Source organism: Morone saxatilis, unplaced genomic scaffold (genome assembly GCF_004916995.1).
Source record: "Morone saxatilis isolate NCDOM2014 unplaced genomic scaffold, NCSU_SB_2.0 Contig21, whole genome shotgun sequence".
Classification (NCBI taxonomy): domain Eukaryota; kingdom Metazoa; phylum Chordata; class Actinopteri; family Moronidae; genus Morone; species Morone saxatilis.
Window position 1 is genome coordinate 8419198 of NW_023339774.1, and position 12376 is coordinate 8431573.

Here is a 12376-nt window from a genome sequence, read left to right on the forward strand (position 1 = left end):
CCTCACATTTAAAAAGAATGACTTAAATGATTATCATCATTGATCCTGTATGTTCTGTTCTCTTAATATATACGTATTTATGAGTTCAGCCCAAGATAAAACCATAATATTTATTTTTACTTTGATGTGTTCTTCGTCCACAGGCTTACCCAGAATACTTGATCACCTACCAGATTGTGAAGCCAGAGAGTCTAGCCACGCCTGCTGCCACCTCCGAGCAGAAGTCCTAAAATGCAATCGCAGCTGGACCCTGAAGAAGGCTCGACTGCAATGGACTCACAGAGAGGACTAGAACTGAAAAAGAAGGTGTTTCAAACCTCAGACCCAAAATAAAGGTCTCCAGAGCTGAACTCGAGGTGGGTGAGGTGAAGTGTGGATCAGGACGACCCTCGTAAACAAGACGTGGATGTGTCTGCGAGGAAGAAGAGGAGGATGATGAGGCAGTGTCTTTGAGTTTCGGGGGACAATACATGCTCAGTGCAAAGCAGCAGACAGTAAAAACCAGATCAGATTCTTTTAATGAATTGGGTCTAATTTTGCAGGAGAAAAAGAAAATGGTTTGATCAACTTTTCTGGAAGTGTAGCAGTAAGCTGATTTTTTTAATTTGCAGCTCTCTGGTTTGATCCTAAAAACAATTAAGGAAGCAATTAGATCAGGACACACTCCAGAGCAAAACAAACGTCCCTGATTTTGCACCTTTGCACTGCTTATGTATTCTACCCCCAGCTTTTAATGTGTTGTTTTGATATCGTGTCCTCTTTCGGCTCTGTGCATCATCCACGGCAACAAAACAACACCCCGAGGCCACATCCAGAAACAGCAATTGTCGTGCTGAGAGAACAGAAATCCGGCGCATTTTATGTTACAGCTTGTCACATTTTCACCAATGAAGCTCATGTAAACAAGACGCCGCTCCCTGTGTTCGCTCACATCATCTCTGCTGTAAGCAAAGAAGAAATGATGAAACAAGTGTGAGCAGTGAGAAGGAAAACAGATTACAGCGGACAAATACCCAGAAGTCACTAAGCGGTAAACAAACAGGAGACCAGAATCCACGGCTGTTACTCTTTTGGCTTTCCCACTACAGTTTGTACCGGGACCATATTCTACATTTGTCAGAACAAACCAGTTCACAATATATAGTTTTTTTTGGATTACTTGGCCAGTACTTGATGACAATCAAGCAGCAACCACAGTAGCTCAATGTGATAGGCTGAGACACCTGTCAGTCAAGCCAAAATGCCGCTCTTTGGGCCTTAATTTTCTTTTAATGAAAATGTTATTTCTAAATTTGGTCCAGTATGCAACTTATACGAGTGTGATGTAGGAATCTGAAGCCACAAGTGCACAGACACTGAGAATGGAGTTTATAGTGAAGTCGGAGTAGCAGGAAAACTTTAGAAATGAACACAATTAGCATATTCATAGATTCAGGAATTTTAATGAGGTGGAAAGAATAGAGGCCTTTTAAAGGATTTTAATGAGGAAATTAGACTCTTTTTTTTTTGCAAAACATATCACACACACTGTTCCAAGCAGACTGTCTGGAGGGGATCTTTAAGTATAATTAAACACTGACTTTGTGTTTCTACAGCAAGTTTTGAGGTTTTCCAAATCAGTTTAATACTGCGTTTTAGAGTTCGTATCTAGAGACCATCGTAAACAACCTTCGGCCCCCGACAGTCAAACATGGTGGTTGCTGCTTGTTTCAGCCCAGCTCAGATTTAAACTCAGTCTTTTACCAGAACCAGGCGGACCACGAGAGACCAGACTGCGACACTGTTAAACATGTACAAAACGCACACTTGATTACACTTTTCCTCTTCGTTTGTATTACATTTCACTCAAAAGCTGCACTTGGCAACTCAGACGGCCACAAAAACAGCCAGTTGAACTTGTCAGGTGATATCATTAAACTGCACACAGGAAGCTCTGTGTTCATCCACCCAGCAAGCAGTGGGATCTTTTCTGCCAAACGGTTGGGATAAAACAATGAGCTTTCTCATTCTTTGCGCTCTGCCGTTGCACAGTTTTGTTACATCACCTCTTCATCATCTTTGGTGTGAGAAGTGACCATTACCAACACAAGAAAGAAGCTTTGATTGGAAGAAAATGGGCCGTTACCCTCGGTGCAGCCACATTGTGACTGATCCTGGTCTCGCCAACTGCAGCTACCACTGTGTGTTACTCAAGTACATCTGGTGCATCTTTTTTGTGTTGTGTTTTACTGTATCTCACAGGGACCCACATTTTTCCTTGTGCTGTTGTTTACATGAACCTGCTGCCTTTTTGTCCCCTTTCCTCCTTTCCCTCTCTACCTTTTAACTGTTGGCACCCCCTAGTGGTGCAACAGAGGAATCCCTGGCTTGCAGTATTCAGTTGAAGAGAACAAATGTACTGTTTGTGTGTAGGGATTTGTTTCTACACAGCACTATTTATGTGTTTTTTCTGAAGCATATTCCATTTTTGTGTTTTCTTCCTTGCGTCTTTATACTAATGGGTTTACACTCGTCAGACATCGCAAGCAAATGTGAAACGTGATCCTCGTCGCTGTATCATGGTGAGCCATTCAGCGGGCTGGTCGCAGGCTTCAGAGAGTTATTTATAGAACCAGAAATCTGCAGGTTGACTGAGGTGGAGGATGACGAGGAGGATGACGAAGAGGATAATGATGTTGTACATAAAGACGAGCTATCGCATATCTGTTTGCATTAACCATTTATGCTGACACACTAACATCGTAAAAGCAAGTTTAGCAAACTCCTCACACTACGTACTATAAGCTTTGTTTTTTTCTTTTTACTACATTGACCATGTTTTTCTGTTTATTTATGATCATTATTTTTAATTAATGACACTGTACACCATATGGGACCACGCCTGAGTTCAGCTTCTGTCATGTCGATCATGTCAGGTCAAGTCCAGCAGTGCTCAAGGACAAGAAATTCCCCAAAAAAACTGTGGAGAACGGAGAGAGCGACGGCCTTAAAGTTTTTTTTTAGAATAAATAGATTGGTTTGAAATCACTTGGAAACTCACCAGAGAGAGACAGCTGTTACAAAATCAAACAACTAGAGAGGGACAGGCCATTCCAATTTGACAAAGCTGTTCCGATTTTTATATTTGATTGCTTTGTATGTTGACTTTGTTTGCATTACAGTGTCTGTGAGTCAAACTCAGATTTCAGCTGATTTGCATTTTCAAGGTGAAGATGACGTTGGTCTGAGCCAAGTGCAAACGAGCATGAAATCTGTGTTCAGGGTGAAATGAACCTAAAACCTTCATGTGTTTTTCAGAAAAAAAGTTGACTGGCAGCTCAAAATAACCACCACTGAGACTCAACTAAACCTTTTTGTCTGACTATTTTCCAAGCTGTGAAGTTTTCACATCAGCCCTTTCCCAATCAGTACTGGCGCCCACACATTTGATAGCAGTGGTTCATCCCATTTACAATTAGTGATAATAAAAATAATTTGAGTAGCAGCACATTTCGGCAAATTACAAAGTGATTCATTGCAGGGAAAATGAAAAGGCAATGAATTAAAAGTGAAAAATGTAATAAGTAGACAGGAACAACAACTGATGGCTGAAGTAAAAATTATAGAAACTAATAAGCTTGAAATTAGATAATAATGGGAAAAAAAGTTTTCAAAGGGAAAACAAAACAGACTGGGACACAGTCCAGTATATGGTTTTTATTTGTTTTTAAGATACATATACCATTACGATGGTGATTTTACCTGCCTGGAAGATGTTTCTCTTACACACACAGTGTCCCTCAAATGATTGTTTTTTTGCATCAGAAGATCTGGCATTTGACAAACGAAGCCAGTGTACAGCTGACCAGCCAGAATTACGTTCTCCTGTTTAACCCCCTCTGTGTTGTCCCTTATCAGAGTCAGCACTGGGACGAAGGTTTCAGACGATACTGGAATAACATCCAGAGCAGGTGGAGTTTATGGTGTTGACCTCATTAAGGTCAGCAGCACCGTATGATTTATTAGCAGAGAGCCGTGGGCTTTGTTTTAACTGAGACTGTACATAAACTAACTCCAGATGGGCCTATTAATTGGTCTTTTATGGATGATTTTGAGTTTATTTTTCTTGCTTTTTTGTCTTTTGAAAGACGTTTTTTATGTGACAACTATTTGAATTGTGTTTGAGCTGGTCTGTCTCTACTTATCTGTCTCAAGGGCCAGTCAGCCATCATGTTGTAAATAGTTTGGAGGGGTGTGTGTGTGTGCGCGTGTTCGAGGAATCCATGCCTCACCCTCTGACCTGCCTTCTACCAAAAGCCACCAGTTTAACACATTTCCTCATCAGTAATGTTTGACCTACGGTTGTACAGACGGTTGTACAGAGCTGCTCACCAGCTAACATGTGGAACAGAGAATCTCCTCATTCTTGTACAGAAGAAAATCCTTAATAAAAAGAACTTAACAGTGTTATAGTCTTTGTCCAGTTTATTGGCAGAGCATGGTTATTTACCAGGATGTACTTTTTAATTCATCTTGCCTCCGTATTTGTTATGTTTTTGTTAAATTTGCCTCCACTGAAGCAGGCAAGCCAGTTTTATCACTCCAGAAAGCAATTTTCAGGTTAAATAGCTATTTTCCTGATACAAATGCAATGCCCCCACCTCCCAGTACAATTCAACCGCCTTTCTAAAATGAGCACAAAGTTTAACTGATGCCTCTCTAAAACAGTTTCAACAAAAAGTGAACATTATAACCTTCACGAAGGGAGGATTTATTGCATAACTGTAGACTGCACAGGTTTCTATCTGGTTACTTTTTAATGATTTTTCTGTTTGTTTTTTTGTTTGATGAATGTACTTTTAGGCATAAGTTAATGAACAACTATAAGCAACTCCGGTATTAGTTGAAAATGCAATCCAGACACAGATCTGGCAGACCAAGAAGGTTCATCTCAACTCAATTAAAAAGAAGTACATTTATTTTCTTGTCTGAGATTAGGGAGGCACTTAACTGTCTTAAAACTCCAATTCATCCTGTTTCCTGTGCTGTTGAATTGATTTTCAGTGTTTACTGGGAGATGAATGGCTGCGGGGGTAGAATCTTTTGACACCTCAGCCAATCCAAGAACGGGAAGAAACACTGCAATTCATCAACCCAAACACTCATCTGGATGGTAAATCAGGATGGGGAGAAAAAGCAAAATCATCAATACTCCCACCAATAAAGAGACCCAATCAACCGTTCTGTTAATCTATCTAACACTGGAGGTTGTAGCGGATTGAAACCACAGACTGGAGCCAGCTGTTTCTTTTAGAAAGGCCGGTATGTTTCTCTTAAATAAGCACTAATTTAGCACTGATGTGGTTTATGATGGAAGGTCTGGAAGAGGCCGTCCATCCTAACAATGACCATAACAACAGCCATGATTTAATAATTGTATTAAAGTTTATTTTGTGATACTTGCACACACACAAATGCACTCATCCCCTCGCTCTTCCTAAGGCTGTCCTTCCAGCTCCTCCTCCAGAATTCCCCCTTCCTCCTACACTTCCTCTTCTACCTCTTCCCCTCAAAACAAAACTCTCCCCACCCCACTCCCCCACCCCAGGGTCAGAGGGGGAACACTGGACTTGTGTGCCAGCTGCAGAAGAACCCAATACTCCTGGAGCTTCCCTTTGCTGAGCAACTTGAGGCTTTTGAGAGAACAGTTCAGCAGCAGGGGGCGCAAAAGAGCAGCTCAACCTGAAGGTAAGACTCCAGGTAAGTGCTTTTCTTCTTCAACTTCTTGCTTTGAATTTATTTTAACTGATTTTATTTTAATTCATTTCTTTGAATTGGAATTATTTACACTGATTTACACTATTTACACTGACTGCTAGCTAGCAAACACTCTAGTGTGACAAGCTACCCCGCAGCTCCTACACTCTTCTGGAAGATTTTTCATGAAAATAAATAAAAGCACTACTCTAAAACGTAACAATGTAACCAAGACAGCATTACATGTGACTTTAAGCAACTTAACTTCACAATTACAGCTAAAAATGGCGATAGAGAGAGCAGAGAAAATGTGTCCCCTTCAAAGAGGAAGTTAAGCTAACGGAAGTGCGGCAAGTACCGTTCGTAAAATAAACCTCCAACATAGACCAACATGTCTAACCCTTGTGTGAAACCATATACTGTCAATGTGTTAAACACAGTATATTCATGTACACACTTGGAAAAGGACATCCTGACAACATAACAAAAGCACTTAAAATACACTGAAAACGTGATGGCGGAAATGCTAACCGCGCGTCCTTCAAAATAAAAGTTTGGGCCTTGCTCCATGTTGAACTAGAATGCCCTGTTCATAATACAGCCCAACTAATTACATCACACTACTACATCTGCACAGATGGAGCGTGATCCGCAGGGGATAGCGTGAACCTCCAACATTGTGCAGAGACAGAAGAGGATGGACATATGGTGCTGGAAGTAGGGCCGCTGAGGGGGACGCAGCACCCCCTAAAACCTGGCTTAATGAAAACTATTAGTTCAGAGAAATGTTTAAACTTATAATGACTTTCTCATGTTTTATTGCCGACCATCCAGGAAAAAAAAAAAGAAGCTGCAACTCATTACAGGGGTACAAAATGGAGGGGGGGGGTTGCGGTATCAGTAGTAGTAGGAATTGCACTAGAGGAGGGAAGGTAAGAGAACTGAAGAGGAGAATGGAGGAAAGACCTGAAGAGAAGATCAGAAAAGAAGCGAAAGAAAGAGACAAGAAGAAACGAGAGAAGAAATATGATGAAAATGGAAACAAAAGAAGAAACCAGAAGAGGACAGAGATGAGAAAAGAAGAGTAGAGAGGAGAGGAGATATAAAGACAAGAAAAAAGAAGACAAAGCCAAAGGCGATCTATTATAGTAAGACAGAGAAGAGATGGCCAAAGATGTGAAATGTTAAGGATAAGAAGAAATTAAAAAAATAAAGGGAAGATTAGCAGAGATGAGACAAGAGAAAAAAAGAAGAGACAGGGAAAGGTTTTTACAGTGAGGTAGAGAAAGGTTGTGAAGTTGTGGCATGGAGACTTTAAGGGGTGGCAAGGTTGGGTCTAAATACATTTTCATTGAACTTAGTCTAAAACATGACCATAACAAGTCATTTAAATTTAAATAATTTAAATAAAATTATTTTTAACACGTTATTTTAACATTTAATGTAACTGAATGTGTTAAATTGAACAGCATTTGACACCAAACGGGTGGGAGCTGGGTTTGCTTTTGTTTTGTGGCTGTCATAGGACAGTGAAATGTTCTCACCACTGGATGGCGCTGCAAGTCAATGATTTGCCACATAAAGGGGTTCCTGGTATTTTAAATAACAAAGAATACACACGCTGTCCGTGTAGCTCCCAATTCATGACATTTATTTAACATTTTAAAATCTGGATTTGTTATTTGATATAATTTACAGCAAGATTATAAAATGCCTGCGTATTAGAGATAATAGCAGGGGAACCCAACACCAGTTACAATGCTTGGATTGTGGATTTTTAATCTTATATTTAATATTTAATTTTTAAATATTGGATTGGATTGAATTATATTCTACCGGTGTTACTGTTATTGTGTCCGCACTCTATTTGACATACCACAGTTTGTCTTGATCTGGCTGCTTTGGACTATTTTTTGGATAATGAATTGATTGAAATGTGGTATGACTTATAAATATTAAAAAAACACCCTCTTTTTGCTTTGACACTATTATGTGATCAAACTGACTGAGTCATTCACTTCTGTTTTTTTTTTTCTGTGAACTTGCTAAACCTGCATCATCTACTGTATTCTGTGTGTACTAATATAGGAACATTACCCAGTGTGTAGGAATTAACACTAATAATGCACTGTCTTCATTTTTAAATGTTAGCCTTTTATCAAACAGTGTGTATCAATTCAGTTTCACACACCATCGCACAGAGAAACAACGTACAGCTTAATTAAGAACATTGTTTATTCAACAGATCATCAGTAATAAATAAATGCACAGATCATCATTCATTCCACAATAAAATTGAGGGAAAGTTTTTTTTTTTATATATAAATGTCCAAGTGGAGGATTGATATTGCCATGATGGGTAAACAGCCAGACAGAGAGACAGTCTAGACAGATGGACTAACACAGAGAGGCCGACAGGCTGACAGACAGACAGGTACCACACAGATGTGTACAAAGTATTGCGTTTTTCACTGATTGGTTCTCTTCTCTCTCTCTCTCTCTCTCTCTCTCTCTGTCTACATGGACAAAATGTCTTTATGCAAAGTCTAGTCAGTCTACCATCATCAGGATGTACAGATCAATCATAAATTATAAATACAGTATTGCATCACTTCAAAGTGCTACAGAGATAGGTGCCGACAATCTTCAAAAACAGAGAATGGTTTGTTTTCTTGGAAACCCTGTGTGTGTGTGTGTGTGTGTGTGTTTGTTTTGTGCGTACATCAGGACCCGGGTATAAAAGCAACGATGGTTGGACTTTGTGCCTTTGGATGTCTAGCCCAGAGTGGAGAGCTTAGCCCGGTCAAAAGCAGAAGCAATACAAACTTGGTCTCAAACTGTGATATTACGAAGATCTGACATAAGTACAGTATTGCATGACCTCAAAGTGCTACATAGAGAACTGTGGACAACCTTCGAAAACAGAGAACAGTTATGGTTGTGTTTTACGTGTGTGTGTGTGTGTGTGTGTGTGTGTGTGTGCACATCAGGACTCAGATACACTGAATGAACTGAATTATAAGGACAACTTCCTGTTATTGGATGATGGTCTCAAAGCTTTCTTCTCTTTGTCTCCATCACTCCTTTTGTTCTCAGTATGGATTTAAAAAGTGAAATCAATAAGTGATTAAGTTCTATTTTAACCTGGATTCCCCTTTACAAGGAACAACACTGAGGGTCCCTGATGTTTGGTAAGCCGAGTGTAAAGCGGCCATGTTTGAATGTCCCGTCTTTGAAAATCCAGCCACGGTATGTGTCTCTGTAAAAACATCGGAGGATATATGCAAGAAAATAGTAGCCATAAAATTCCTCCATTTTGCCCAAATTCAAGATGTTAAATTCTCAGTATTTTTTTTTATTTATGTCTGTTCATGGTTTAGTCAGCCTGAACAGTTGCCATTTCAAAAGGTGGAATTCACTGAGAGTCTGACGCATAATATGGACCCACACCTACTCAAATACAGCATTTATGTGCTTGTGTATGCTATTGTCCATCTGTGTGTGTGTGTGTGTAAGTAGAGATGAAGAGAGAAGCTTTTGCTCGTTTGACATTGTGGAATAAGAGTCTGTCTGCTGAAATCCGAGAGATTTTAAAGTCTGACTAACATTCAGCATTCTGCTTTCTAGCAGGTAAGAAAAAAAGCACTGTTCCACTGGCAAATCCAGGAACGCCTAAATCCATGAGATAGCTTTATGAACAAGGCACAAACATCTTAAAGGACCATTCGCTGGTCATGCACATTTTAGCCCACTAACTAAAACCAATTACCATTTTCCAAAGCATCCTATTGGAGCCGATGTTCCGGTTCATTCGAGTGCACTATGAACATAAACTTAAAACTTAAAATAACTGAAACCAAGTTTTGGAAAATGGTCATCAGTAAAGGATGAATTATTTATAATGGGTTAAAACATACAAAACCACCAGCATGGTCCTTTAAGTGGCCGTCTTCCAGAGCCACTGTGCTCCAAAGTTTACCCTCCAATCGAAAAAAAAACTTTTTTGGGGGGATTTTGCAGAAGGGGTTTCCTACAGTATGTATCAGGGGCCCACAGTGGGGTTTCCCAGTCCATTTACAAGGGCCCTGGCCTTTATTTGGCATCTTATTTTATTTATTTAGCCTCTCTTCAGCGAGGAGATGAGGAGCGGAGGAGAAGGGGCGGACGAGGTGAAGATGAGAGGCAGAGATGAGAGGAGGAGGAGGAGGGAAGTAATATAAAAGGATGAAAAGGAGATGAGAGGGAGGGGAAGGTGTGGGGGAGAGACAGAGAGAGGAAGAGGACGTATGAAAGACAGGAAGCTCCGGTCGGATTGCCGGCAGAGCACCTGTCACTGAAGAGGCTCCTGCTTTCTATCACCGTCTCCTCCCCTCTTTTTTCCATCCATCTCTTTTGTCCGGCAACAGGAGGGGACACCCAAAGGGGAAAGAGCGGGTGCTTAAAATTCCTCCTTCCTTCCTGTGTCCATCTCCTCTCCTAAAGACCTGTTGTTTCCATAGCAACAGACCCTGTCTTCATACTGAGCTTATTCACTTGGTAGTCATGAATGTGTGTGTGTGAGGCAGAGAGAGAGAGAACGATGTCTGGTTTTGCTGATGACAAGCTCAATGAGGTGACCTGCCTGCTTCATCTGACCTCTCTCTCTCCCAATCCCCCTCTTGTCCTGTTGACTTTGTATTTCAGATATAAAAACACGCAATTTGACAGTCTGAATTGAGCAGACACTCTGACGTAGAACTCAATGTGACTAGATTAAATTAGACTACATAAAAACGTGTAAATACATCTACAATACCCACTGTGGTATAAAAAGACTGTCTGTATCCTTTTTTTTTTACCCAAGCACGCACCAACTCAGTGCTACAAACAAATGCTGTTTGCTTTATGGCCTTAATGGCTGTACTTCCAAGCAGAACACTTTCACACACTTCATTCCATTTCAACTTGAAAGGAAACTTTGGTATTTTTCAACCATTTGTCAACCATTTTTCAACCATTTTCCCATGTTTTTTGCTACTGAGGACAACATTTTTTGAATTTGGTCCAGTATTGAGTGAGATTGCTGCAGCCGCCAGCTGTGAAATAGGCTGTAATGTAATCCTTGTGGGCAATTGCACACCGTCAATGTACATCCACTATAAGTGCTTGTTTTGCTACTGACCAGCTCATATTGTTATTGTAAGTGTCTGGCTAGAATATGGAAAGGATTCTACAGAGACAGACCTTTCTCTGAAAAAATCCATTGACAAAAAACTTTACCTCGCAGAACACGGGAGTTGCTGGCCTACTGCTGCCTTGATAAGGTAGTTTGTCTGTCTTATCGTGTGATTTGGTGAGTTCTGACTAACATGTTAAAACACATCAACTAATTGATATACTCTGATGATTAGTATGTAGTGCATACTTTAGAATAAGTATGAATTCAGGACACAAATAATCTTGTGACTCAAGACACAGCTATTGTAGCCAGCTTTCGTTTAGGTTAATTTTACCTACCTGTTTCCTATTCTATCTGTTTGCACACATTGTAAGAACTAGATTTTCATGACATAAATTTTTTATACAGCAGCAAATTACTATGAATAATTGCTCATCCCTGAGAAAGTTGCTGTTTCATCAGTTGTTGTTGTGTTATCAGTAAAAAGAGTGAAAAGAGACTGAAAGCGCCATGGTGGGGATGTGTCAATCCAGGGAGCAAATGGTGCAGTGGAGTTTCCTGGCGAATTGCACGCAGTGGTACAAGACAACGCTGGTGGCAAAACTTGCATAGATAACAATGATGCAGGTGTTTTGATCCAGTCAGACACCACCAGTGTGTGTTGCTAACAATACATTAAATCATTTTGCAAATAGCTTGAATTTTGTTATTAATACATAACCAATGAAGTAACTCCGCAAAACCAACCTCTGTTTATATATTCACTCATCAATGTGTTAGCCGCCTTGTTATGTGTTATATTCCTTCTATTCCATGTTGTCTGCTTCCCTTGTTTTATGATGTTTGTTTTATGCCCGTAGGTTTCTCCAAGTCACGTGGTGCTAAACCTTTTTTTTTGCAAGCGTTGAGTGGAAAACTGTGACCTAACCTGGCTTGACTTAATGGAAAACCACACTCGTGTTTCGTTGGCCCTTACCCCTGTTGGGTTTTCTCATTTCTGTGCTGGTGTATTCTTCAGACAGCAGGTTTGCAGCAGTGCTTAGCTTGAAGGATGCTTGTGTATGGTTTGTCTGGTTTAATACAATGTAAGCTCTCCTGTCTCACCATTGTCAAGGAGTCTTAGGAGTGCTTCTTATCCAAATGCTACACCACTGAGCTGATTAGGGAGGAAGTCTGTACGTGTGTGTGTGTGTGTGTGTATTTGTATGTTTGTGTGAATATGTGTGTGTTTGTCTATCTGCTTTTACATCATGTTAGCTTAGCGTGTGTGCGTGTTTGTGTGTGAAAAGCCTCATTCCTGTAACAACTGCAAGCCCTGTGCCTCATTGAGCTTGTGTGTAAGAGTGTGTGTGTGTGTGTGTGTGTCTTTTGAGGCTCCTCAAAAGCTGCCTTTTTCTCTCTCATGTGGCTTCTCTGGTATGTTTGGTATTTCACAAAGCCTCAGATCCTCCTCTCCTCAAAAGGGGGGAGGTGTGTGTGTGT

At 40.4% G+C, this 12376-nt stretch overlaps 1 protein-coding gene across 1 annotated transcript in view; it reads left to right on the plus strand.

Annotated features, from left to right (window-relative positions):
- Positions 1-4439, plus strand: part of LOC118332475 (poly [ADP-ribose] polymerase tankyrase-1-like) — a gene marked incomplete in the record, with an annotated part of 81481 nt that extends 77042 nt beyond the window's left edge. The window contains 1 exon segment of the mRNA XM_035667779.1: positions 144-4439. Coding sequence (XP_035523672.1) covers positions 144-230 — 87 coding nt within the window.
- Between the last annotated feature and the right edge of the window lie 7937 nt (positions 4440-12376).